The sequence below is a fragment of the Panicum hallii genome, chromosome 3, assembly GCF_002211085.1.
Source record: "Panicum hallii strain FIL2 chromosome 3, PHallii_v3.1, whole genome shotgun sequence".
NCBI classification, from domain to species: Eukaryota; Viridiplantae; Streptophyta; class Magnoliopsida; order Poales; family Poaceae; genus Panicum; species Panicum hallii.
The window spans coordinates 21,219,638-21,244,085 of record NC_038044.1 but is presented as its reverse complement, the minus strand read 5'-3'; the positions used below and the strand labels follow the sequence as shown (position 1 = coordinate 21,244,085).

Here is a 24,448-nt window from a genome sequence, read left to right as displayed (position 1 = left end):
ACAACTTCATCAATGATGCTAAGGATTCCTCTATTCAAATAATACAATTAGACTACCTATAGCCCATAGGAATCGACAACAACATTTCATTTTTACTACTACTTTGTGTTCTAATACATTACAAAAGTTGTATATTATGAAAGTTTCACAATGAATATAAAAGTTTCATCTGGCAGAACTAGATAAATCTTCATCTATTGACGATCAAAACTTAAATGTCTAACTCCACATTATAGGTTGACCAACATTTTGAAACTGCAAGAAAATAGAGCATAGAGTCCATAGATACTGCAATTGGCAGCAAATGCCATGCTGGCTAAAAGCTTTCAAGGAACCAAACAAATTCAGCCAGATGTAACAAAATTGAAGTGTTGACAACTATAACAGCCAAAGAGAATGCAGCATTTTATTGACTATCTAGCTATTTATTGGTTCGAGCAGCAATAAAGAAGCAGCAAAAATTACATTGTATGTAAAGCAAATAAGTCATTGACTACAACAAGAATAAAAGAATCATTTTAGTCCCAAGCAAGTTCAGGTCGGCTAGCAAGTAAGTCACTGAAGCTAAATAAATCCGGGCATCCTTACAGCTGTACATTGAACGCAGGTGACCAATTTCTGCATTACTGATTCTGCATCTTCTTTCAGGTGATTTTGTGGTGTTCGTTCTGATGCCAACCTAGAGGAATTCAAACAGAAATACAAGTTACACTACCGGAATCAGGGGCTTTGCCGAGGACACTCGGCAAAGCCCCGATTACACTCGGCAAAAGCTTTGCCGAGTGTAACACTCGGCAAAGGGCACTCGGCAGCGATTTCGTCGGCAAAGACGTCTTTGCCGAGTGCCAAAAAACACTCGGCAAATAGAAACACTCGGTAAAATATAAATCGAAAAAAATCTAAAAAAATGAAACAGAAAAAAAAAGAATTTATTGGGGGAGGCATGCACATCCAACTAGTCACCCATCTAATAGGTTGCACATTTTTTCAGCAATTTTTCATAATTCATCGATGATAGGTTTCGAACTCACGACCTCCTGCACACAAACAACTCCCTTTACCACTGCACCATTGGACCACATGTGTCAACATTACGTTTTTATTCTCCACATATTATAATTAACCGAGTGTAAATTATTTGTTTGAGATAGTAAATAAATTCAAATGAAAAAGTTGTGAAATACAAGGCATAACTTTTCGAGATCTACAACTTTTATTTTGGTAGTTTCTTCATCCGAGATCGTTTACAAAATTTGAATTTCAAATTTGAAAACTTCAAACATATTTTAATATGACACAATGATTTCAAATCAAAAAGTTGTCAACTACAAACTTTCATAACTTTTTGAGATCTACAACTTTAATTTTGATGGTTTTTCCATTCGAGGTCATTTGCAAAATTCGAATTTTAAATTTTCTATATTCAGATGTAGTTTTGTTGACAAGATGACTTCAAATTAAAATGTTGCCAACTGTAAAATCTTATAACTTCTCAAGATCTACAAAGTTTATTTTGGTTGTTTTGTCATTTCTTCATCTGACATGATAATTCTAATATTGTTCACAAATCTTATATATCTCTCTTCTAGTTTCATAAACTACGAGAGAGATATATATATTTTATGAACAAATGTACATTTATTTTGTCAAATGAAGAAATGTCCAAAATAAGAATTGTGCATCTTGATGAGTTATACAACTTTGTAGTTGAAAATATTTTTATTTGAATTAATTTACTACTTCAAAATATGATTTGAAAATTATCTTTGCCGAGTGTCTTGAAAAAGGCACTCGGCAAAGAGCTTCTTTGCCGAGTGTCTAAAAAAGGCGCTCGGCAAAGACCGGCACTCGGCAAAGCCTAAAGCTCTTTGCCGAGTGTCCGGAAAAAAAAACTCAGCAAAATATTTGACACTTGGCAAAGATCTTTTTTCCGGTAGTGTTAGTAGCCTAAAGTAACACTTACAGAGATGTAGGCGCTTGTGTGTGGGTGGGGGGGGGATCTGTACTTTTCAAAGAAGCGGCCCAAGTTGTGCCACTGGGGATCCTTGCAAAGGTTTCCAAAGCGAACAACCTCTTTTGTGAATACTTCTAATTCTTCCCTGTAGGAATTAACAAATTAAGGAATAAGGACTTGAATTAAAGATATAAGGGAAACATGCAGTGCAATTTTTTTTCAATATATATCTGACAGGGTAGTGCATGACAAGCATGAAGAAATTAGATTAGATGATATGAAGTGCAGACAAGCACAAACCTTTTGTCAGCAGCTGCCATCTTGAGTAATTCATCGATATCTTTGGATATAAGATGTTGAACACCTTCTGAATGAAACACTACTTCTTTGAGATGCTTTATGCTAGGCTCCGACAGAGAACGCATCAGATTGGAGCCTCTAACTATAGTATTTGCCACCTCAAAAGCCAACATAGATATTTTGTTTCCCTTCGCTGCATTACTTGACACAAAACCACTACTAGAATTTAAACTTGTCATGCTACTGCCAAGTGTGTCTAGAACCTCCACTGCTTTCTCAAGCCCAACAGTGCTAGCTCTACCTAAAATTGAGCTCACTTCAGAAACCTGTTTTTAGTGTTGTTGTATAGAGCTGCTGCTATCCGATCACGAAAACCATTCATGGTCTCGTCACTAGGCGGCTCTTCATCTTGACCATCCGTAAAATTATTTGAGTCGTCGGAGATATGGCCCTGTGGGATGTACTCATCGAGCTCCGCTTGGTCGAAGTCCTCATCGTCGTCATCATGTTCTCTAATGAAATTGTGAAGTGCCATGCAAGCTACGATAATTTTGGTTTGTTTTGCAACTGGAAAACTTGGAATGCCATACATCATCCTCCACTTCTGCTTGAATACTCCAAAAGACCTCTCTACTACATTCCGAAGCGAAGAATGAGCACAGTTAAAAGTCTCTTTCATACCTCTTGCCATTGTTCCAAGTCGAAACTCTTGTAGATGGTACTTGGTTCCCTTGTATGGTGCCAGATAACCCAGTTGATTGGGGTAGCCCGAGTCCACTAGATAGTACTTATCTGCATCTACAGAGTTATTTCTCCATCCATGTCATAAAAGAAAAGGTAGAATACTTAAGGATAAATCTAGGATACATTTGTGCAACATGCTTACCTTGAGGTGGATGTGGAAATTTGTCACCATACTTTGTCATGGCATCATTGAATACTCTCATGTCATGAACTGATCCAGGCCAACCAGCAAGAACGAAGGTGAATCGCATGTCGAAGTCGCATACGGCCATGACATTTTGTGATGTCTTACCCTTCCGGTTAAGGTACTGAACCACGTTGTGTGTTGGAACAACAACATCTATATGAGTGCCATCTATTGCCCCTATGCAATTGTTGAATAGTCCCTTGAACCTTGTTTGTAGCAGCCGAGGGTGTATGGTACTGAATTCTGGGTCCCTAGGCTTTATAATTTCTGCAGCTAGCTTCACAAGTGCATCCAAAACTTTAGCAAAATTTCTGTGAATCGTGTCTAGGGACCTACCAAATATGGTCATAGCGTGCCTAACTGGCTGCGGTGTTCCAACCATCCAAAGAAACATCCCTAACGCCTCTCGGCTGGTACTCTTTGTGCTGGACTGTAGACCGTATGAGCCAACCAAAACAGCATGTAGTTGTTCAAACAATTCAGGATTCATTCTAAACATGGTGTGGCAATAATGTGGGTCGACAAGCATCCTATTCACAAAGTCAAGACCACTCTCCTCACTTCTAAGTCTCTTGGTTTTTGAGTAGTGTTGCATGCCATGAAACATACCATACATGAGCAGAGGTAGCTGTTCATTGAACTCCTCTTCGTCGTCCTTAATCCACTCATCCAGTGAATCCTGAAACCCAAGAAACAAAGGATCAGTTGCTGAAACACTATAGCAAAGAATAGAATTTCCAGTCATTGATATTGTACACCCATAGCTGAAATGAAATTGGTCTGAAGCAACACATCATTGATAGTCAACAACCATAGCCGAAATTAAATTGTTCTCACACAACAACCATAGCTGAAATGAAATTGTTCTCACACAACAAAGCACGGAAATAAATTAGTCTGAAACCAAATCTTGCCTACAGTAGTGCACAACAGATTGAAAGACAACTAGTCCAAATTTTCAGCCTTCATGTATCTCCTGATGAAGGCTATCCTTTGTTCATGTGTTTGGCACTTCAAGAACAAGCGTGTCATGATGGCACTTCCACAAAGGTAGCCCAGGGCCAAGTACTCTGGACTGCCAGGCTCAATCCCAGCTTCCAGGGTGCACTGGATCACAGCTTCATGCTGGGTGCTTTCCTGCTGTTCCTTCATCTTCTTCTCTGCCTGCCTCTCCTTCATCATTTGAAGCTTCGTCCCACTAACTTCTGAGTTCTGCTTCACCATGGATCTGAACATGTTGAAGTACGCGCTCTTGCTCTTCTTTGAAGGACTGGCCCCAGTTGTGCTTGTGCTTGTGCTGCTGGCCCTCTTGTTGCTACTTGTGCTCCTAGGGCTTTCTTCCGCTGGGACCTCAAAACAAGGAGGAACATCTTCCTCCTCTGCGTCATGCTCCTCTGGTTGGCCAGGAACATAAGAAGTTGTTCCGTCTACAGCAACCCCCTCAAAAATGTCCTGCAAGTGCTCCAAGTACGAGGGAGGGTCATACCTCAACTGCTTCCAGTCACTAGCCACATCCTGCAAATTGCACGAGTACAGGAATCAATGCATGAGGACCCCGAGCAGCACAAACTGTTAAGGAAACACATGAACAGAACTTGGGCAACCCGAGTAGCACGCATTGGAGGATAGACAAGTACCTTCAAGTGGCCGTCCCACCATGAGTCGGTCGCCGTTGGCCAGCCATCAGGTCGCCTACCGAGCCCAGACTTCTTTTTGTATCAGTCTGATGAATCCGAACATGTTTTTCAACTGTGTAAGCCTGTTGCGGAACTGATCCATATGATGCCGCAAGCCTGTTCTCTGGAAATATGCGTCCGCTATGATGGGGTAAGCGCGATTGACCATGTGGCCGTTGACGTAGTTACCCTTGTTCTTTTGGTCCACAATGATTTCACAAAGGATATGAGTATTGCGGGGGGTCCAACTAGCTTTATGGAATTGCTACAATGGGCAATGCGCGAACATGTTCAGAGAAACACAGGAAAAAAACACGCAGAGAAGAGTATGATTTGAAGATGTGGCGTAGTATACCTCAGATCCTCCGTCCTCGTCGACACCGTCGTCGTCGACGAGCACTGCTTTGCCTCTGGAAGAGCCCGCACCACGGCTCCTTCCAGCAGCGGAACGTCCACCACCTCCGCGACGTCCCTCACACTTGCCGGCCCTGCCCCCACCTCTTCGTCGGGCCATCAACCGGCCACCTCCAGATCCCTTGCGCGATGGATGCGGAGGACGCCCACCGCTTCCTCCGGAGCCTCCATCTTCCAGGTTACCGCCGTCTTCGAGGTACCCTTGGTACGCATCAAGATGGGGGAACCTGGCGGACCCCGAGTTCAGGTCAAGCCCGTCGAAGTTGAGGCGGGTTGAGCTGCTCCTCTGTAGATCTAGCCGGCCCCCTTGCTGGGGGGGCAACGAATGTGCAGGGGAAAACGGTTCCGGGCTCGAGAAGAAGTCCCGGGTACCGTCTCCCCCGTAGCAGTCAGCCCCGAAGCGGCCGGCCCCGTACCTGCCGCCTGGGTAGCCGCCGCCCCCGTAGCCGCCGGATCGAGAGTTGCCGCCATTGAAGCCATCCATGGTGGACGAGGCGACGCTTTCAACTTCTTCCGACGGGGGGCGACAGATCCTGCAGCGCCGGCGACCTCTTGTACGGAGACGGACTCCCAGGACGACTCTTGACCTTGCCGAAACGGGAAGCAGATGGGGTGCGCGCGGCAGGTGGCGGCGGCGGCGGCGGCTCGGCCCAGCCAGTGCTCCTTCTGCTTCCTTCCTATATGATTGACAACTGAATCATTGACAACTGAATTCACTAACCAGCCACTAATGAGCACCCCCAGTAAGCTGTGACTAGATTTACAATGCAGCAAAGCACATAGAAATTGAACGGTACCGGATCAGGCACGCCTCCCAAGGCCTCAAGGGCCTGCACGGCGCTCTCCACCTCCTGCACACACGCGGACCACAGAGAAATCCATCAGTAGCACGCCTACGCGCGCTTCATCAAGCAGGTGGCACGCGCCTGGCATGTGGGGGAGGCTGTCATCAGCTTAAGTCAACCGAGAAGGTTCCTTGCCTGGAGCTGGCGAGGTGTGACGGCGCGGCCGCAGCCTTGGACGCCGAGGAGGGCCTCGAGGAGCGCTGCCTCGGGCTTCGCGTACGCCGCCTCCCCAACCGCGACCGACCGCGCGGCCCCGTGGCGGCGAGGCCGGTGCTGGCCCGGCCTTCGCGACCGTAGCGGCGGCGGCGCGGGGGGGGGGGGGGTGGGGGGAGAGAGGGGGCGGCTACGCGCGGGGGGGGGGGGGGAGCAGGGTCGGCGGCGTGCGGGGAGGAGCAGGGGGCGGCGGCGCGGGGGTGGGGGGAGAGGGGGGGCGGCTGCGCGCGGGGGGTAGCAGGGGCGACGGCGCGCGGGGAGGAGCAGGGGGCGGCGGCGTGGGGAGGAGCAGGGGGCGGCGGCGCGGGGGGGGGGTGGGGGGAGCAGGGGGCCACGACGGGGATGGGGGTAGCTGGGAATCGCGAGCCGAGGCGATTAGAGTGCTTGCTCCCTCTAAAGAATCGCGGCCTCTAAAGGAAGGAGACTCGCGCGATTAGAGGCCGGTTCGGTGCCGGGCCTCTAAACTTTAGATGTTTCGGGCTTTAGACCCCGGAAACGAACGGACCCTATAGCATGATGACAGCACTGGTCTAGGGAGTCAGGGAATCACACGGCACCGCAGTCCTAGCAAGCCCACTAGTGTGCGACAAATCAATACAGTAGACCTTCAGATATTTATTAAGTTGATTGACTAGTGGGACATGCACGCGTCCTTTAGGTGATGGATCGCGATTTCATAGCATAGACGATATATAGTCGTGGTGCTTCGACACAGCCACATAGGACAGGCAGGGCACACCACGATCACTGCAAGCGCTGGCTCAAAAATAAAACGGGGCTATGATGGCTCCACCATTTTTCATTAAGAGGAAGCAACCGGTTTTCTGATCGAGAACCTCCGAACCTGGTCGTGCCAGCGAGAGGGATCTTTTTAACCTCTATCTGAAATTCACTCCATAAGAATTTGAACTCAGAACCTGAAAAATGCTACCGGCCTCACCAAGTCAACTGGAGGCCCATTCGCAGCGCTGATACTACGAACGCGAGTTTCGAGTTGCCCATTGCCATTGTCACATCTCCGTGTATCGCTGAGTATGTAATCGTACCCCTGTGGCTGGGGTCATCCCTTGTTGCTATCAGTCTCTCGTCTAATTTCTAATTTCTCAATTAAAGTGGAAGCCGGTGCGAAAATATATCCATGGATGCCTAGACTTCGATTTAATTAACCCCTGTACCATCATATTTTGTATTAGTTTGACTAAAAGCAAATTCCCTCATTTTCTATATGAAGGTTTCTTCTTTTTACTCTTTAGCGTCACTGCTTATGTTACTTCATAGTATTACTATTATGTTATATAATAAAATTCAAATATATTTTTGGTATTTTGTTTCTAAATATAGGGTTACATTTTTCATTTCGCACTAGGAGCCTAATTGGTTGGATTCCAAAATTTACCCTACCAAATCATGGACATGCCAAAATATAGGTATGCCAAAATTATTTGCCAAAACGTGGACAATAATAGTAATTGGTTGGGTGCCAAAAATGTGATAGCTAAAATTTTAACCGTGGATTGGTATGGTGCCAAAATAGAAGTACGACAAGAGGGAATTTGCACAGACACATAGAATATAGGCAAGCTGAACGTAGCTAACTTTGAGTCATGCCAATTTTTTAAAAACTTAACTACACCAATGATAAAATTTATGGGTTTACCTGTATTTTGGTAGGGCTCATTTTGACACTCAACCAATTAGGCTAGGATGCAAGTTATATATATTTTGGGTCATTGGATCATCCAAAATATTGATAAAATGAACTAGAATGATATTTTATATAAATAATTTAGAAGGATAAATAAACTATAGTGGTATATCATTATAATTAGTTAGCTGATAAAATAAATATTATTAGATACTCACTGCATCCTCCTTACGCCGCCATCCACTCGCCCGTTGACCCCTCCCCCTCTCTCGCGCGCTGTCTCCCCCGCGCCGCTGCCCCCGCTCGCCTCCCGCGCGCCACGGCATCGCAGCGGGCGTGGGCGTGGCGTCGTCTCGGATCTGCGGCCTGCAAGCCTGGGCCGTGACAGCGTGGCAAGCCTCTGCCTCTGGCCCTCTACGGGCACCCACCTGGCGAGGACGCCGCCGGCGTGCATACATGACGCATACGTGTGGGCGCAGGTCACAGCGCGCGTTCGCCACGCGGCCACCCCCGTGCATCAGCGGTGCATCCGCATGCGCGCCACCTGCTCGTGGACCGGCCGGCCGGCCGATCAAGCCGGCCTCCGGGCTGCCTGGGGGTGGCCGCGGCAGCGAGCCACCTGGTCGCTGCACTGCGCCCGCAGCCGCGGCCGATGATGTCTGCATGGCCTCCTTCTCGACTAGCACTGTACCACATGCACGAGCACTGTTTTTTCGAGCGGCTTCTTCGGACGAGGCGGAGGCGAAGCCTTGACCTCCTCGATCCGCAACTGCCGGGGTCAACCCGTCGGCACAGTATCACGACCCAAAGTTGATAAAACATGGCTAACAATTAAAACAACATCACCATAAGCATCATCCAAACATAATAAAGCATCATGTGCATGTGATTGGCTTGAATTAATTAATGCTGTTGCCTTGCTTAAGTAAATATTGTGAAGCAAGTTTAGATTTTGCTAAGTAGATCTGCTCCCAAAAATTTTACTCAAATACTAAATTTCAAATGGTGAATTTTCAATATTTTTTCTCAATTTTGTGATGTTTATCCCGAGCCATAAAATTCATAGAAACTTTGAAAACTGCGGTTTTGTTTGAATTTCTATGAGCAAACCTTAATAGCTTTTCGAGTTCTTGTTGCTCAATTGTGTTCTTGGTAGTTTGAACTTGCTCCAGTAAATTTTTGGCAATTTTTGGAGCTCGGGAAGTACTAGTTTTTGAATTTGGAAGTTGATTCATCGCTTTCCTCTTTTCCACTCGCCTCGGGCCACCCGTCAGCCTCCGCCTCCACCTACCCCGCGCCTTCGGCTCCGCCCATTGGCCCGCCCGCGCGGCGGCGCCGCACCGTCGGCCGCTGGCTGGGCCAATGTGGCCGCGGATGGAAAGCCACCCGCGGCCGCTCGCCTTCCTTCCCCTCTCGCATTCAAACGCCGCTTATTCTTTCCCCCAAAACCCTAGCCCTTTCGCCTACCGCCGCCTCCTACTTCCTCCTCCCCACCGGCCGCCGTGATTCGCTGCCTCTGGTGAGCCTCCTCCCAATTCCCCGTGTGCACGACACCACCTCAACCCCCTCGTTCGATTCGAACCCTCACCGGCCATCTTCCTTCTCCGCAGAGCTCCTCGACATCGGCCTCCATCCGCCGCCACCGCTCCTCGCCATGCCGCTGCTCGCTGCCCTGCTCCACCCGTTGGTTCTGCGGGTGAGCATCCCCACCACGCCAAGCCCCTCGTGCGCTCGCCGCCCTCACCCCGCTAGCGCTCCTGGCCGCATTCCCCCGCCGGCCGCCACCACGCCGCGTCGCGCACGCACCGGCACAGCGAGTCAAGGCCAGCGGCCGGCCTTGACTCGGCTCGGGCCTGCCTGGCCTCCTGGGCCCACTTTTCGCCACCCGGATCGTTCAAAACGTTTATTTGTTTCCTTTGAACTGTTAACTTGTACATTCCTTGGAAATTTGTGTGGGCCTCCAAAAATTATGAAACTTGTTTTGTTTAGTTCCTATGTGGTAGTCCACATGGCAAAAATGTTGTTGTGCATGTTAATGTTCTGTAAAATTTGTTATGCTTTATCTTTGTCAAAGTAAGTTAATTGCTTAACCAATAATGGGATGCTCTAAAAATACAAAATTAAATCTTGTTGGAATCTTGTGAAATGTGCTATTTAATGGTGCAACTTGTTCTAATGGATCTATGTTGTTTGATAGGGTTTTAGTATGTTTTATTATTCTCTGCCTGCAAGTTTGTTTAATTAATACCTTTTGTTTGAGAGGTGATAAAATGGCAAAACCACTTCTGTTATCTTTGGTTTCATGTCTATATCCTCTGGTAATTTTCTAGGAATTTGTGGGAATGTTTTGCATGCTTTTACGATTTAACTTGTTTAGAGTAGCTGAAAATTATAAATTGTATAAGTAATTCAATAAAAATGATTTTTCTGCAAATACAACTCCCATGAGTTTCTTATGATGTCCCCTGTATGTAAAAATTATATCTTGATTTATACTTACTAGATGAATTATTTTGAGCAATTCTCGCTTTCGGTCTTTATGTTTAAGAGCGTAGTAAGCGAGATCCTTTTTCTAGCGTCCGTGATGCTTTTCTTGTTTAAGTGTGCTATTCATTTCTCATTTCATATCATATCATTTTTATATTATCGGTGTCATGCTAATGCATGCATTTCATTCATGCATTATAGTGACCGAAACGCTGTAGAATGAGCTCGTTGAGCCCGCCGAGACCGTTGAACCCGAGCCCGGAGTTGAGTTCATTGTCGAGCCGGACAAAAACCAAGGCAAGCAGCTAAGCATGATTCCTTGACCCGCTTAACTTGTTTTGCTTTAGTTATCTTGGGTATATATGGTTATGCTATATGTTTATCTATTGCATCGCGGATCCTACTTTCGTACATTTACCTTCCTTGCTTTTATATATCCATGTCCTTGATAATTGTAGTTAGTAACTAATTAATTGAATAAATGCTTAGCCATGCTTAGAGTTGGTCTATAACTTGTAAGGAAATTTCGGGAATAGGATCACTTTGCTCTCTGCACGACTTATTACCTTGATCGCGCTTGTCCGATTTTGGAATGTTGGAAGTTCGGCACGGTCTAGTTGGAAAATGGTTTCGTGGTTTGGGCGGAATGCAGGGTCTAGAAAAAGGAGTCTCGGAGGCATAGTCCGCTTGAATCGGTTAAGGACCGTCCGTGGATGACCTCAGTTTTGAACATTTTATCATACTATCACTTATCCAATCGTGGTATGGATAAGCCGATTACCTTCCAAGTTTTAATTTTTGATGCACGGTCCTAGATACGTGGCCATAGGATTTTGTAGAGAGGCTTAGGGGTGTTCCCGGTGGATCTAAGTGACTCTCCGCACAAGTTAGGCGTGATGTTCAACGGTTGAAACTTGTTGGGAAAGGTTGATACGAGTATCTCCTTGCCCAACGTGATCGGTTGGGTGAGTCGCATGGTTCTTGTATCGTGTGGGTAAAGAAGTACACCCTTGCAAGGTTATTTTAATCAATTTGAATTGCTGCGCTCTCAGTGGATCCAATGAATTCTTTGTAGAAGTATCGTTTATACTTGGTTATAACTCATGTTACCCTATGTTACTTTATTGGTTTAGGAATTCAATCAACTAAAATTGTGAGGTGGTTTGAGCAATATAATTAAATTGCTAGAAACCTAAGGTGTTAGATTAGAGAGCTCATGCTTATGCAAATTTACTTAACCCTAAAGCCTTATCTTCCTTGGTTATTTTTTGCGTAAGTCTTGCAAGTAGCTCACGTTGCTTTTAAACTAAGTTGCAGATGAGCTGAAAGTTGTGTTTGGCCACTTCTACCTCGCCGATTCCGGTGTGTGTGAGGAGTGGTCGATGCAGTCTTGATGGTGTTCTTAAGCAAGACCCCATTATTTTTATCAAGTTTATCAAGTTATCCGTTGCGCTAACGTTTTTTTGGATATTATATTAAATATTAAACTTTATGATTCATATCTCTTTTAAATATTAAATTCTGAGTTCGAGACTTGTATTTTGTTGTTGAACCTTTAATTTCAAATTTGAACCCTCCTACGTTTAATTTGTAATGTTTATTTATCGAACCTTCTAATGCTTAAAATTGATCTTTTTATTTCATCGGCAATATATGTGATTGTAACGTTATATGTGTATACGTGATCTTGGGTACATGGTGGAGCACGTAGCGAAACTATCGGATTTGATATTATTTTTGGCGAATGACGTGCCGATTGTTTATGATTTAGAGGTGGGTTAACAGGTGGCACACTCTTGGTGCGAGCGCGTGTTAGCTCTCATATTAATGATAATAACCGGCGGTTCACTTGAAATGATGTAAAAAATAGTATCAAATTAGCCGGTTCTTACACACGGTGAACTCGGCGCTTCGTTTCGCGGGAGAATCTCTTCCTCGGAACGCCGGAGTAGTGCCTGCCGCGGCTCTGTTGCCACACTTGCGTCGTCGACCAACTCGGGTCTCAAGTCTCATCTTGCAACTTGCAAGTGGTCACCAATTTGCGCGCAGAAAAAGCATCTTGCTTATCTGCTCCAGGACTGAACGAACCATACGGAAAAGGCTTTGGTGATGCATCAGAGACTGCATCTCTGCAAGCAAGCTCCTCCTCCACGCGCTGCAGATCGCAGTTGACCCCGATCTGATTGAAACTCGCAAACAACCTTCGCTTTATGCAGTTATGCATCGCTTCTGCTGTTCAGGCTTTTTGTCGCCACTTGCGTCGCTGCCGGCGACGAGTTCAGTCTCATGACTCTCATCTAGTGACCGATGCACATAAAAAGCATTCTATCTTTATCTTCTTTTGGACTGAACAATACAAGAACGGAGAAGGAAGGAGATTGGTGATGCAATAATGCAACAGGTGAAGAAACTCTGCATTTCTGCAGGCAAGCTTTTCTCCGGCCACTGCAAAGTGCAGTCGACCCCAATCTGATTGAAATTTGCAAGCAACCTTACTTATGCACACACAGTTACTTACACAAAAGCAGAGTCCACGAGTAACAAGCTGTACAGGAGGGAGTATATTATATATGTAGGCAAATCCATCACCTTTTTATGCATTCAGGCAGCCTTCTTTGGCTGCTGCAGGGTACACACATCAGATGGATGGATGGATAGTCATCGTCTGATGATCCTGCAAGTGCAACGCCTGCAACTACTAGTACAGGGAGGAGGAGGAGGAGGAGGACAGGAACTGAACACTTTTCTTTCTTCTCAACAGACGTGGGGAATAATCTCAGTGTGGACTCTGAAGAACTCGGAAGATGCAAACTGCAAAGGCCAAAGAGGAAGGCCACAGCTTTCGTTGTCGACGGGCCCGGCACGATCCCTGCAAAGGATGATCCAAACGGAGTTGTTAGACCGGCAGCTAGCAGCCTGATTTGATCGATCAAAAATGCAAGCATGAAACGAATGGAAAGATCAGACGGGGCTAGTCAAATGAGACTTCAATTGGGATATCGCTGTCAAATCTAGGACGCGTCCGTGCATGAGCTCATTAGCCAACCAAGAGTGCGTGGTTTTGCAGGACGAGGATTTCCATTTGCACTAATCAAGGGGTCGCTTTCGTCAGAATCTCGTGAAGCAAAGCAACACAGGAGTGGGTTCTTATGGCTTTAAATTGGGGCCGTACTATTTTGCAGTGTCAAATTAAGAGCTATGCTGACAGAACCAAGCATTTTTCGTTTCAACTATAACAATTTACCATACCTTAATTTAGTTTGCAGAGTGGAACTACACTACAAAATTCACTATAATTTAGGATCAATTTAGCTTTGTTCGCAGCTACACAAAGGTTCACGAGCAAGATCAAGAAGTACTGAAATTCAAGCAGGTCTGAAGGTTGCAGTTCAGACAGGTGGGTAGCTCAGGTTCAGATCATACCTCGGTCGTGCAGAGCAGCGCCTCCATCAGTCCTTGAAGATGACGGTGTCGGCGATGGCGAGGAGCGGGCCGAGGCAGTCGGGCGCGAACTTTCGCACGAACATGTGCGGGAGGGTGTTGTTGGATGCGCGGAGCTCGGCGATGAGCCGCGGCGTGACCTCCGGCGCGGTGTACGTGCACGGGTGGCCTGCGACGCTGCCGGTCCAGTTGACGCGGGTGAGCGTGTAGCGCGCGACACCGGCGGGGTCGGCCATGTCGAGCAGCGTTGGGAAGTAATTCTCCTCCGGGTAGCACGAGTCCTGGGCCATCTCCGGGAGGCAGGGCACCCGGAACTTGCGCCAGAGGCGGCGCTCCCGGACGATGAACACGGCGTGGCGGCAGGCCAGCGTGAAGAACTGGGAGCCGATGCGGAACCGGTCGTAGGGGACCTCGGGGAGCATGGCGCCCTCCCCGCGCGCCGCGTAGCGCGCCGGCATCTTCGGCTCGCCCGTGAGCACCTCGATGTAGCTGGGGAGCCTGAAGGCCGCGGCGCGCGCTGGGACGGCGAGGCGGGGTCCGGCGCAGGGGCCGGCGCGGGAGACAGAGCGCCAGAGGGGGAGGGGGGTGGAGGGTCAACGGGCGAGCGGCCGGCGGCATAAGGCAGGGCCGTGGCGCGAGGGCCTGCCACGTCGGCATCCAGTCAGCGTCCACGTCCAATACCTCGGCGCCATGCGGCGCCCAGACGTGTTACTTGTCACGGTGCCTCACTGCTGACCCTCCGGATTCAAAAATAGGTTTAAGTTACTTAGAGATCTAAATGCGAATTTTTACTACGAAAAGAGCCAACACGCAAAAAATGCGGACCACCACGGTCATCCGTCGGTGCTGACCGAAAGCGCTCTCCACGGCCGACCTCCTCACCACCGCAGCCTCCGCCACCACTTCTCCTCGCCGAACTTGCTGCTGCGTACGTCTGTATGCCCTCAACTGCTGTACACTTTGCTACTGCATCTTGATTCAGCTGCCGCTGATTTACTGGTAAATTCCTGATCATTTGTTTCTTCCGGGACCTTAATTTCGTGCCTAGTGTTGGAATTATGGGCTTGGCCCATTTATTCTCATCAATACAATAAAAGAATTTAAAACCCACTATTAAATGCTAGGGAATCAATTGCTTAATTCCGTACCGGGATTTGAGAAGGATCTCAACCGACTTAAAGGGTGGACTTCGTGTGCACCATTTGTGAAGCCGGTAAGAGGAGGTCGGTGAACCACACGCGCATGCGCTCGCTCGCCTCGCCGAGGCCGTGAGTTCAACTCATCAACTACTTCGTAACGGCGCAACCGGTGCCTCCGACACAGGTTCCGCCTTGGGGTACATTCTAAATCTATTCTAGTTTAAATTTTTGTTCATGCCTACTAGTAAGAATAACATGAACACATGCACATATTTTATTCACACATTATCACTCATTTATGCCATGAAATTGCTAGTAATATTTAGAATTAAAATATACCAAAAATTGCCTAGTTATCTAACAATCCAAAAACCTAATTTTGTTAATAGGCTTTCGGTATCTAGCTTCGCTGCATCAATCAAACCACCACCTTTTGATGGTTCAAATTACAAACGTTGGCAAGAGCGGCTTATACTATGGTTAACACTATTGAGAGTGATCCATGTAAAATAGAGTAAGCCTGAACAGTTCACTCCAGAGGAAGGGAGTGCGTTCGATGAGGCTGATATCCTCTTTCGAGGCTTGGTCATTAGTGTTCTCGGTGAAAACCTGGTGGATTCCTATATCCGGCTGCCAACTGGCAAAGCGTTGTGGGATGCTCTTGAGGCTCAATATAGAGTGTCTGACGCTGGCAGTGAGTTGTATATGATGGAGCAGTTCCTTGAATATAGGATGGTCGAAGACCGTTCTGTGGTGGATCAGGCTCATGAAATACATACTCTGGCAAAAGATCTCAAAAATTGTAGCAAAGAGTCCCCATGTGTGTTACCCAATAAGTTTGTGGCCGGAGGTATTATCTCTAAGCTGCCACCTTCTTGGAGGGACTTTGCTACTTCTCTAAAACACAAGAGACAGGAGTTCACCATAGATGGACTCATAGGGACTCTTGATGTTGAGGAGAAGGCGAGAGAAAAGAACATACGTGGGCAAAGAGTTGTTGGTGCTTCTAGCGCCAATCTTGTTCAGAAGAACAACTCCCATAAGAACAAAAAAAGCCACCGCAGAACCAACCAAAGACTAAGCAGACAACCACCTTCAAGAAGAAGAAGAAGAAGAAGGGAGCTTGCTATGCGTGCGCTAGTACGGAACACTTTGCTGCAAAGTGTCTGAACTGCAAAGGCAACGACTCCGCCAACATGGTCATTAGCGAGCCTGGAGGAACATCGGGGTACGGTAATTTATTACCTACAGTTCTTTCAGTTTTATGTTCACCCGAATGGTGGGTTGACACTGGTGCTAATATTCATATTTGTGCTGATGCTTCTTTGTTTTCTTCTTACCAGAACGGCGGGACTTCCTCCTTGCTGATGGGGAACGGATCGCATGCGCGTGTTCTTGGTGTTGGTACGGTAAATCTAAAGTTTACTTCGGGGAAGACCGTGCAGCTGAAGAACGTGCAGCATATCCCCACCATCAAGAAGAATCTGGTCAGCAGCTCTCTACTGTGTAGAGATAGTTTTAAATTAGTCTTTGAGTCTAATAAATGTATCTTGTCTAAGTATGGTACTTTTGTTGAAAAAGGTTATGAAAGCGGAGGTTTGTTCCGTCTTTCTTTGTCAGATGTTTGTAATAAAGTTGCATACAATGTTATTAACGTTGATGAAACAAATGTTTGGCATTCGAGGCTTTGTCACATTAATTTTGGTTGTATGATGCGCTTAGCTAATTTGAGCTTAATTCTAAAGTTTAATTTTGTCAAAAATTCTAAGTGTCATGTATGTGTTGAATCAAAACAAACTCGCAAGCCGCGGAGGCAAGGAGCTTGGCACCCTTAGAATTAATTCATTCCGATTTGTGCGAAATGAATGGAGTGTTGACAAAAGGTGGTAAAAAATATTTCATGACTTTGATTGATGACAATACTAGATTTTGTTACATCTATTTGTTGAAGTCAAAAGATGAAGCTTTACACTACTTTAAAATCTATAAAGCTGAAGTAGAAAATCAACTTGAGAGAAAGATCAAAAGAGTTAGGTCAGATCGTGGTGGCGAGTATTTCTCAAATTTATTTACTTTATTCTGCGAGGAACATGGTATTATTCATGAGAGGACGCCTCCCTATTCACCTCAGTCAAATGGGGTTGCCGAAAGAAAGAACCGCACTCTAACGGATTTGGTTAACGCCATGTTAGATACAATGAGACTTTCCAAGGAATGGTGGGGTGAGGCTATATTGACTGCATGTCATGTCCTAAACCGTGTTCCTACAAAGAATAAAGAGATAACACTATTCGAGGAATGGGAGAAGAAAAGGCCAACACTTTCATACTTGGGGTTATTTGGCAAAAATGAGTGTGCCAATAACCAAGAAACGTAAGCTTGAACCTAAAACTGTGGATTGTATCTTTCTAGGTTATGCTATTCACAGCTTGGGTATAGATTTTTAATATTTTTTGAAAATATTTTTTCCATGAGAGATGAAACAAGTTCATCTAGCCAAGAGTTCATCGAGGATGATGGCTCTGCTGAGCCGATAGAACACAATGAATATACACTTGTGGAAAATCCTGAGGAGGATAACAATGATGCTCCGAGAAAGAGTAAGAGACAAAGGACTGTAAAGTCTTTTGGTGATGATTTCATTGTATACCTCATAAATGATACACCCAGAACCATTGAAGAGGCATATTCATCTCCTGATACTGACTATTGGAAGGAAGCAGTGAGGAGTGAGATGGATTCTTTATATCTAATGGAACCTGGGAGGTCGTTGAACGTCCTTATGGATGTAAACCGGTTGGATGCAAGTGGGTGTTCAAGAAAAATCTTAGGTCAGATTGTACTATTGAAAAGTTCAAGGCTAGGCTTGTGGCCAAGGGTTATACCCAAAAAGAAGGAGAATATTTATTTGATACTTATTCACCAGTTAATTTCCCTGACAACAATTCGAGTGTTACTTTCCCTAACAGCCTCTTATGGTCTTCTCGTTCATCAGATGGACGTTAAGACGGCTTTCCTCAATGGAGAGGTAGAAGAGGAGATCTATATGGATCGGCCGGATGGGTTCGTATCAAAGGGTCAAGAAGGAATGGTTTGTAAGTTGTTGAAATCTTTATATGGTCTCAAGTAAGCGTCTAAGCAGTGGCATGAAAAGTTCGACAGAACTTTAACCTCTGCTGGCTTTGTTGTGAACGAAACTGACAAATGTGTGTACTATCGCTATGGTGGGGCTGAAGGAGTGATTTTGTGCCTGTATGTGGATGACATACTGATCTTTGGCACTAGCCTTAATGTGATTAAGGAAGTCAAAGAGTTTTTATCTCAAAGTTTTGAGATGAAGGATCTGGGAGAAGCTGATGTTATTCTTAATATAAAGCTGGTAAAAGAGAGCAATGGTGGGGTGATTCTTACGCAGTCTCACTATGTGGAGAAGGTGTTAAGTTGCTTTGGTTATAGCAATTATAAACCTGTCTCAACACCATATGATGCCAGTTTAATTCTTAGGAAGAACAAAAGGATAATGCGAGATCAACTGAGATATTCTCAGATCATTGGTTCATTGATGTATTTAGCTAGTGCTACAAGACCTGACATCTCATTTGCTGTAAGTAAACTGAGCCGGTTTGTTTCAAACCCGGAAGATGATCATTGGAAGGCTCTTGAAAGAGTAATGCGCTATCTAAAGGGGACAATGAACTATGAAATTCACTACACCGGGTACCCAAGGGTACTAGAAGGATATAGTGATTCAAACTGGATTTCTGATGCTGATGAGATAAAGGTCACAAGTGGATATGTGTTTACACTTGGTGGTGGAGCTGTTTCCTGAAAATCTTGCAGACAGACCATCTTAACGAGGTCAACTATGGAAGCAGAACTCACAACATTAGATACCGCCACTGTTGAGGCTGAGTGGCTTCATGAGCTCCTTATGGACTTGCCGATAGTTGAAAAACCGATACCGGCAATTCTAATGAACTGTGACAATCAAACGGTGATTGTCAAGGTGAACAGTTCAAAGGATAACATGAAGTCATCTAGACATGTGAAAAGGCGGTTGAAATCTGTCAGAAAATTGAGAAACTCCGGAGTTATAGCCTTGGACTATGTTCAAACGGCTAAAAATCTGGCAGATCAGTTTACAAAGGGTCTTTCACAAAATGTGATAGACAATGCATCTATGGAATTGGGCTTGAGACCCACGTGAGTCATTCTATAGTGGAAACCTGTCCTATGTGATCGGAGATCCCGTGAATTAGGATGGTGAAACAAACTAAAGTCTGACTGTGAGAAGAGAACCTTTGTGAAAAGGGCTCATTCCGTGTATAAGGTGCATTTCTCTTCTAATCTGTATGGCAGGTTGATCTATACCTTAATGTGTTCCAGGTGATTTCTTTAAAATAAATGAGTTGTTTTCTTAAAACAAAGATGTTGTCCTACAGAACATCTGAAAAGAACACACCTATATGAGTCTGACTACTAGTCATGGTCTATGAGAACTGGGTATTCTCTAGAAACTTATGAAGGGCATAGAGTATGACTTATAAGCTCCAAACCGCGGGGATGCTTTTGCAGCCTAGTACCAGTGTAGGGCTCTGGTCAAACTTGTTTGCACAAGACTGGCAATTCAAGGCATAGTCTATTGTACATCACTCCGGGCATAAAAACCGAACCCGAAGCCCAAACTCGAGAAAACCTGAACCCGAAACCGAAAAACCCGAATCCCGAAGCCCGAACAACATTTTCGGGTGGCATATGCGAAAACCCAAATTAATTTCGGGTATTTCGGGTTTCAACCCGCAGTACCCAAAATACCCGAAATACCCAAACAGGCCACTTCCACTTCATTCCCCCGCAGTGGGCGGGCCCATTACCAAGCAGGCAACCCGCAAGGCCGCAACCCTAGCAAGCACCAAGCACTCAAGCAATCAACTAGTCAAGCACTGAAGGCAGGCCGGCACCCACAGCCGCAGTCCCGCATAGGCACAGGGCCACAGGCACAGCAGTAACCATCAGCCGCCGCACTGCCCGGTGCCTCGGTGCCCGTAGGGCCGCAGGCGGCCGGCCGCAGCCCCGCAGCGGCCAGCGGCGCAGCCCCCGAGCCCCGCACAGGTGCCCGTGCGGCCGTGCGCCCGTGCGGGTGCGGCCGTGCCCGGTGCGGGCGTGCGGCGGTGCCCCTCAGGCCCTCACGCCGCCACCGCCCAGCCGCCTAGTACCTCGCGTGGGTGCCTTCGTGGCTTCGTCTTCGCATGCGCCCAGGCCCAGCCGCCCAGGACCTCGCGGCTCGCGCGGTCGCGCCGCCACCGGCCACCATGCCGCCCCACCCCACGTCGGCACCACCCCTCCCAGCTCAAGCACAGCCGCCCGGCGACCAGGACCAGGCAAGAATCCCCTTTCCCTATTCTTCCCGTGCTAGATATGTAGAAAGCAGATGCAGAACCTCGAGCCCTCAATCTAGCGTTGTTCCTTTTCAATTTTTTCATATAGATGGCAGAAGCAGAACCTGATTCGCGGATAGATATGGCGGTTGAGTCCGTGGCAGTAGGAACTCAGGCATTGCAGGTTGAGTCGGTAGAAACAGTTGTTGAGTTGGATGGAAGGAAACCGATGGCATCAAGATCAGAGATGTGGAAGCACTTTGTTCAGATTAAAGATGATAAGGGTATTGTGAGAACTGCTAGGTGTAAATATTGCAACCGTACCATGAAGGCAGACACAAAGTCAAATGGTACATCTTCTTTGAAGAGACATTTCAATGTTTGTAAGCGCAATCCACACAAGTTTAACAAAGATACAACGCAAGGTATTCTGCAAGCAACCCAAGGTGAAGTTATTGGCACTTGGAGGTTTGATCAAGATGAACTTAGGGCTGCATTTGCTGAGATGGTAATAGAAGATGAGCAACCATTTTGCTTTGGTGAGAAATCAGGATTGAGAAAGTTTATGGAGAAAGCATGCCCACGTTTTCAGCTTCCATCTAGAAGAACATGTACTAGAGATACAGTTCGATGCTACTTCCAAGAGAAAGCCAAGCTGAAGAAATTCTTCAAAGACTCTTGTCAAAGGGTATGCTTAACAACAGATTGCTGGACTTCTCAGCAGCAAGATGGCTACATGACCGTGGCTGCTAGTTTTATTGATGATAATTGGAAAATGCATAAGAAAGTGATTGGTTTCTTCATGGTGAAGGGGCACAAAGGTGATGACATTGGTAAAAATGTGATCAGATGCATGACTGAATGGGGATTAGAGAGAGTAATGACTATAACAGTTGACAATGCAAGTGCCAATGACACTGGTATTGGTTATTTGAGGAGGCAACTAAGCGGAACAAATATTGCTAATGGCAAGTACTTGCACATGAGGTGTGCAGCACACATTGTTAACCTCATCGTGCAAGATGGCCTAAAAGAAGTGGACCTCTCTGTGAAGCGTGTTAGAGCTGCTGTTAGGTATATTCGAAATGGAGGTTCAAGAATAGCTAACTTTAAGGAACTTAGAGGAAGAGAAGTTGACCAATAAGCCATTTTTGAAGCTTGACGTCCCAACAAGATGGAACTCCACTTGTATCATGCTTAAAGCTGCAATTGTTTATGAGAAAGTGTTCACTAGGTTAGTTGATGAAGATATGAGTTATGTTATTGACCTATCTGAAGCAAGGGATGGATTTGGTCACCCAGATGAAACTGATTGGGAAAATGTGAAGAAGATGGCTGATTTTCTAGAACATTTCTATGATCTTACTGTCCGTATCTCTGCTACACTCCATGTTACTTCACATACATTCTTTCATGAGATTGGAGAAGTGCACTTGTTGATTCAATCTTCGTTGAATAGTACAGATGTTGTGCAATCAGCTATGGGCAGGAGAATGAAAGATAAATTTGACAAATATTGGGGACTTTGGCACACCAGCAATAGCAATACAATTGTGAATGACAAGGGGAGGGGAAAGGGAAAGGAGAAGGAGAACATAAATTTATTGATTTTTGTTGCTGGTTGTCTTGATCCAAGATACAAGTTATCTATGTACACAAAGATAACTGTTGAAGAGATATTTGGTGAGGAAAGGGGACAACTAGTTTGGGAAGCAATTGACACTTGTGTTCATGAGTTATTTGAAAAATACAAGAAAATGTATGGTCCAGCTGAAGAGACATCTGATGCAATTGATCCAGTAGCATCAAAGGGAGGTAGAGGGGGCAAACTGAAGGAAGTCATCGCTAAGAGGATGAGACTAGGCAATGCTTCAAGCAACAATACCAAGTCTGAACTTGACAAATATCTTGCTGAAGAAACTGAAGACACCGAAATGAAGATTGACCTTTTAGTGTGGTGGAAGGCATCTGAGCAGAGGTTTCCAATTTTGTCTCGCTTGGCCCGCGATGTTCTTGCTATACCTATCTCATCAGTAGCTTCAAAGTCGGCATTTAGCACAAGTGAACGCATTCTAGATGACTTCCGAAGCTCCCTTACTCCATTCATGCTTGAAGCACTAGTATGTACACAAGATTGGCTAAGATGGTCGGTACCCGTTGACATTGAAGAGAATATCGAGGAATTAACCATGATGGAACAAGGTAAAACATTCCTTCATTTATTTGTTGCAATTTGGTAAATTGGTCAATCCTTTTTATTCCACTATTGACTGGACATTGGTTCCTTGCAGAATTAATTGAGGAATTTGGTGCAAAAGAAAAAGGTAAACAACAAGCTTCCACTTCAAGGACACATGCAACGGCAACGGGAAGCAACTCCATTGCTGCTGCTGGGACATGTACATCTTAAATTATGTGTTGCTGCTGCAATGTTTTGCTATAAAGTATTGTTGCTGCCTTACTAGAATGTATTGCTAGTTTGCTACTATAAAGTATCACTGCTGAAATGTAATGCTTCTAAATTATGTGTCATATTTCAACTATAATGTTGTTTCTGCTACTATAAAGTTGTTGCTTGAATGTATGGGTGCTGGAGAGTTGTTTATGCTGTTGCTTTTTGTTGATTTTTTGCTATATAAACTTTGTGCTGATTTCGGGTAGTATGGGTATTCCCGAACCCGAACCCAAAATATTGGGTACCCAAAATTTCGGGTATTAAAATATTGGGTACAATTTCGGGTAGCAGATCTCAAAACCCGAATTTATTATAACCCGAATTAACCGACCCGAAATTTCGGGTAATCCCGAATGCCCAGAGCTGATTGTACAGTTGTGAATAAGTGTAGCTTTTGTCCTAGATGGAAGTTCAACTTAATAGTCTCTGTCAAATACTGGTATATCAATGAGGGAATGAGGGTATTTCTAGTGTGGCTTGAATTTCTTGGTAGGGATTGTTGGAATTATGGGCTTGGCCCATTTATTCTAATCAATACAATAAAAGAATTTAAAACCCACTATTAAATGTTAGGGAATCAATTGCTTAATTCCGTACCGGGATTTGAGAAGGATCTCAACCGACTTAAAGGGTGGACTTCGTGTACACCACTTGTGAAGTCGGTAAGAGGAGGTCGGTGAACCACACGCGCGCGCGCTCGCTCGCCTCGCCGAGCCGGGCTGAGGCCGTGGCCGTGGCCGTGGCCGTGGCCGTGGGCGAGGCGCGGCGCGGCGCGGCCGGCCAGACGGGCGGTGCGCGTGCGCATGCGCGGCCGGACGTGACGTGCAGGTGCGGTGCGACGGGATGTGCTGAGATGAGAAGAACGTTTTGCTGTTAAGAGCATTAAAACAGAGAATAAACATTGACAGTAATGACACTAGTAACTGCCGCTCATCAAAACTCTTTACGATGTCCAGGTTTGTTGAACCTGAGGCACCTCCACGCCTATATAAACCACCCCTTCCTGCTCTCATCAACACACACTTCAGTACTTGATCCAGGTACTCCTGCTTAGGAGACCTCTCCGTTCTCCCTCTGCGGCTTTCTGTCGTTCCCATCGCTAGTGCTGCGCGCACAGCTCTAGTGAGAGCAGGCCTCCGGAATCTCTGCTCGCTGAAGGTCCTTCACGGGACGCGGGCAATCAGATTTTTGGGGAGCGTCTTGACGCGACTGCTCGCTCCCTGATCAACTACTTCGTCTACTTCCCGGCGTGAACAAAGGACTACTTCGTCTACTTCCCGGCGTGAACGAACAACTACTTCGTCTGCTTCCTGGTGACCGTTCGTGGGACTGCACTGCGAACCTCTTCTTGCATCGATATCGTTCGGCTACTTCATGCAAGGCCAGTCGAATAGCATGTCTATTCCAGCTGGTAACGGCGCAACCGGTGCCTCCGGCACTGGTCCCGCCTTGGGGTACATTCTAAATCTATTCTGGTTTAACTTTTTGTTCATGCTTACTAGTAAGAATAACATGAACACATGCACATATTTTATTCATACATTATCACTCATTTATGCCATAAAATTGC

At 46.0% G+C, this 24,448-nt stretch overlaps 2 protein-coding genes across 2 annotated transcripts; one reads left to right on the top strand and one right to left on the bottom strand.

The window, feature by feature from the left end:
• Window positions 1-12,897: 12,897 nt before the first annotated feature.
• LOC112885965 lies at window positions 12,898-14,478 on the bottom strand. Its single transcript, XM_025951687.1, has 2 exons — window positions 13,889-14,478; window positions 12,898-13,334 (listed from the first exon to the last, which is right to left on the bottom strand). The coding sequence occupies exon 1, from the start codon at window positions 14,362-14,364 to the stop codon at window positions 13,915-13,917; it is 450 nt and encodes a 149-aa protein (XP_025807472.1). The 5' UTR covers window positions 14,365-14,478; the 3' UTR covers window positions 12,898-13,334; window positions 13,889-13,914.
• Window positions 14,479-20,357: 5,879 nt separating this feature from the next.
• On the top strand, window positions 20,358-22,720 carry LOC112885337 (zinc finger BED domain-containing protein RICESLEEPER 2-like). Its single transcript, XM_025950974.1, has 4 exons — window positions 20,358-20,426; window positions 20,533-21,497; window positions 21,658-22,543; window positions 22,715-22,720. The coding sequence occupies exons 1-4, from the start codon at window positions 20,358-20,360 to the stop codon at window positions 22,718-22,720; spliced, it is 1,926 nt and encodes a 641-aa protein (XP_025806759.1).
• Window positions 22,721-24,448: the final 1,728 nt, after the last annotated feature.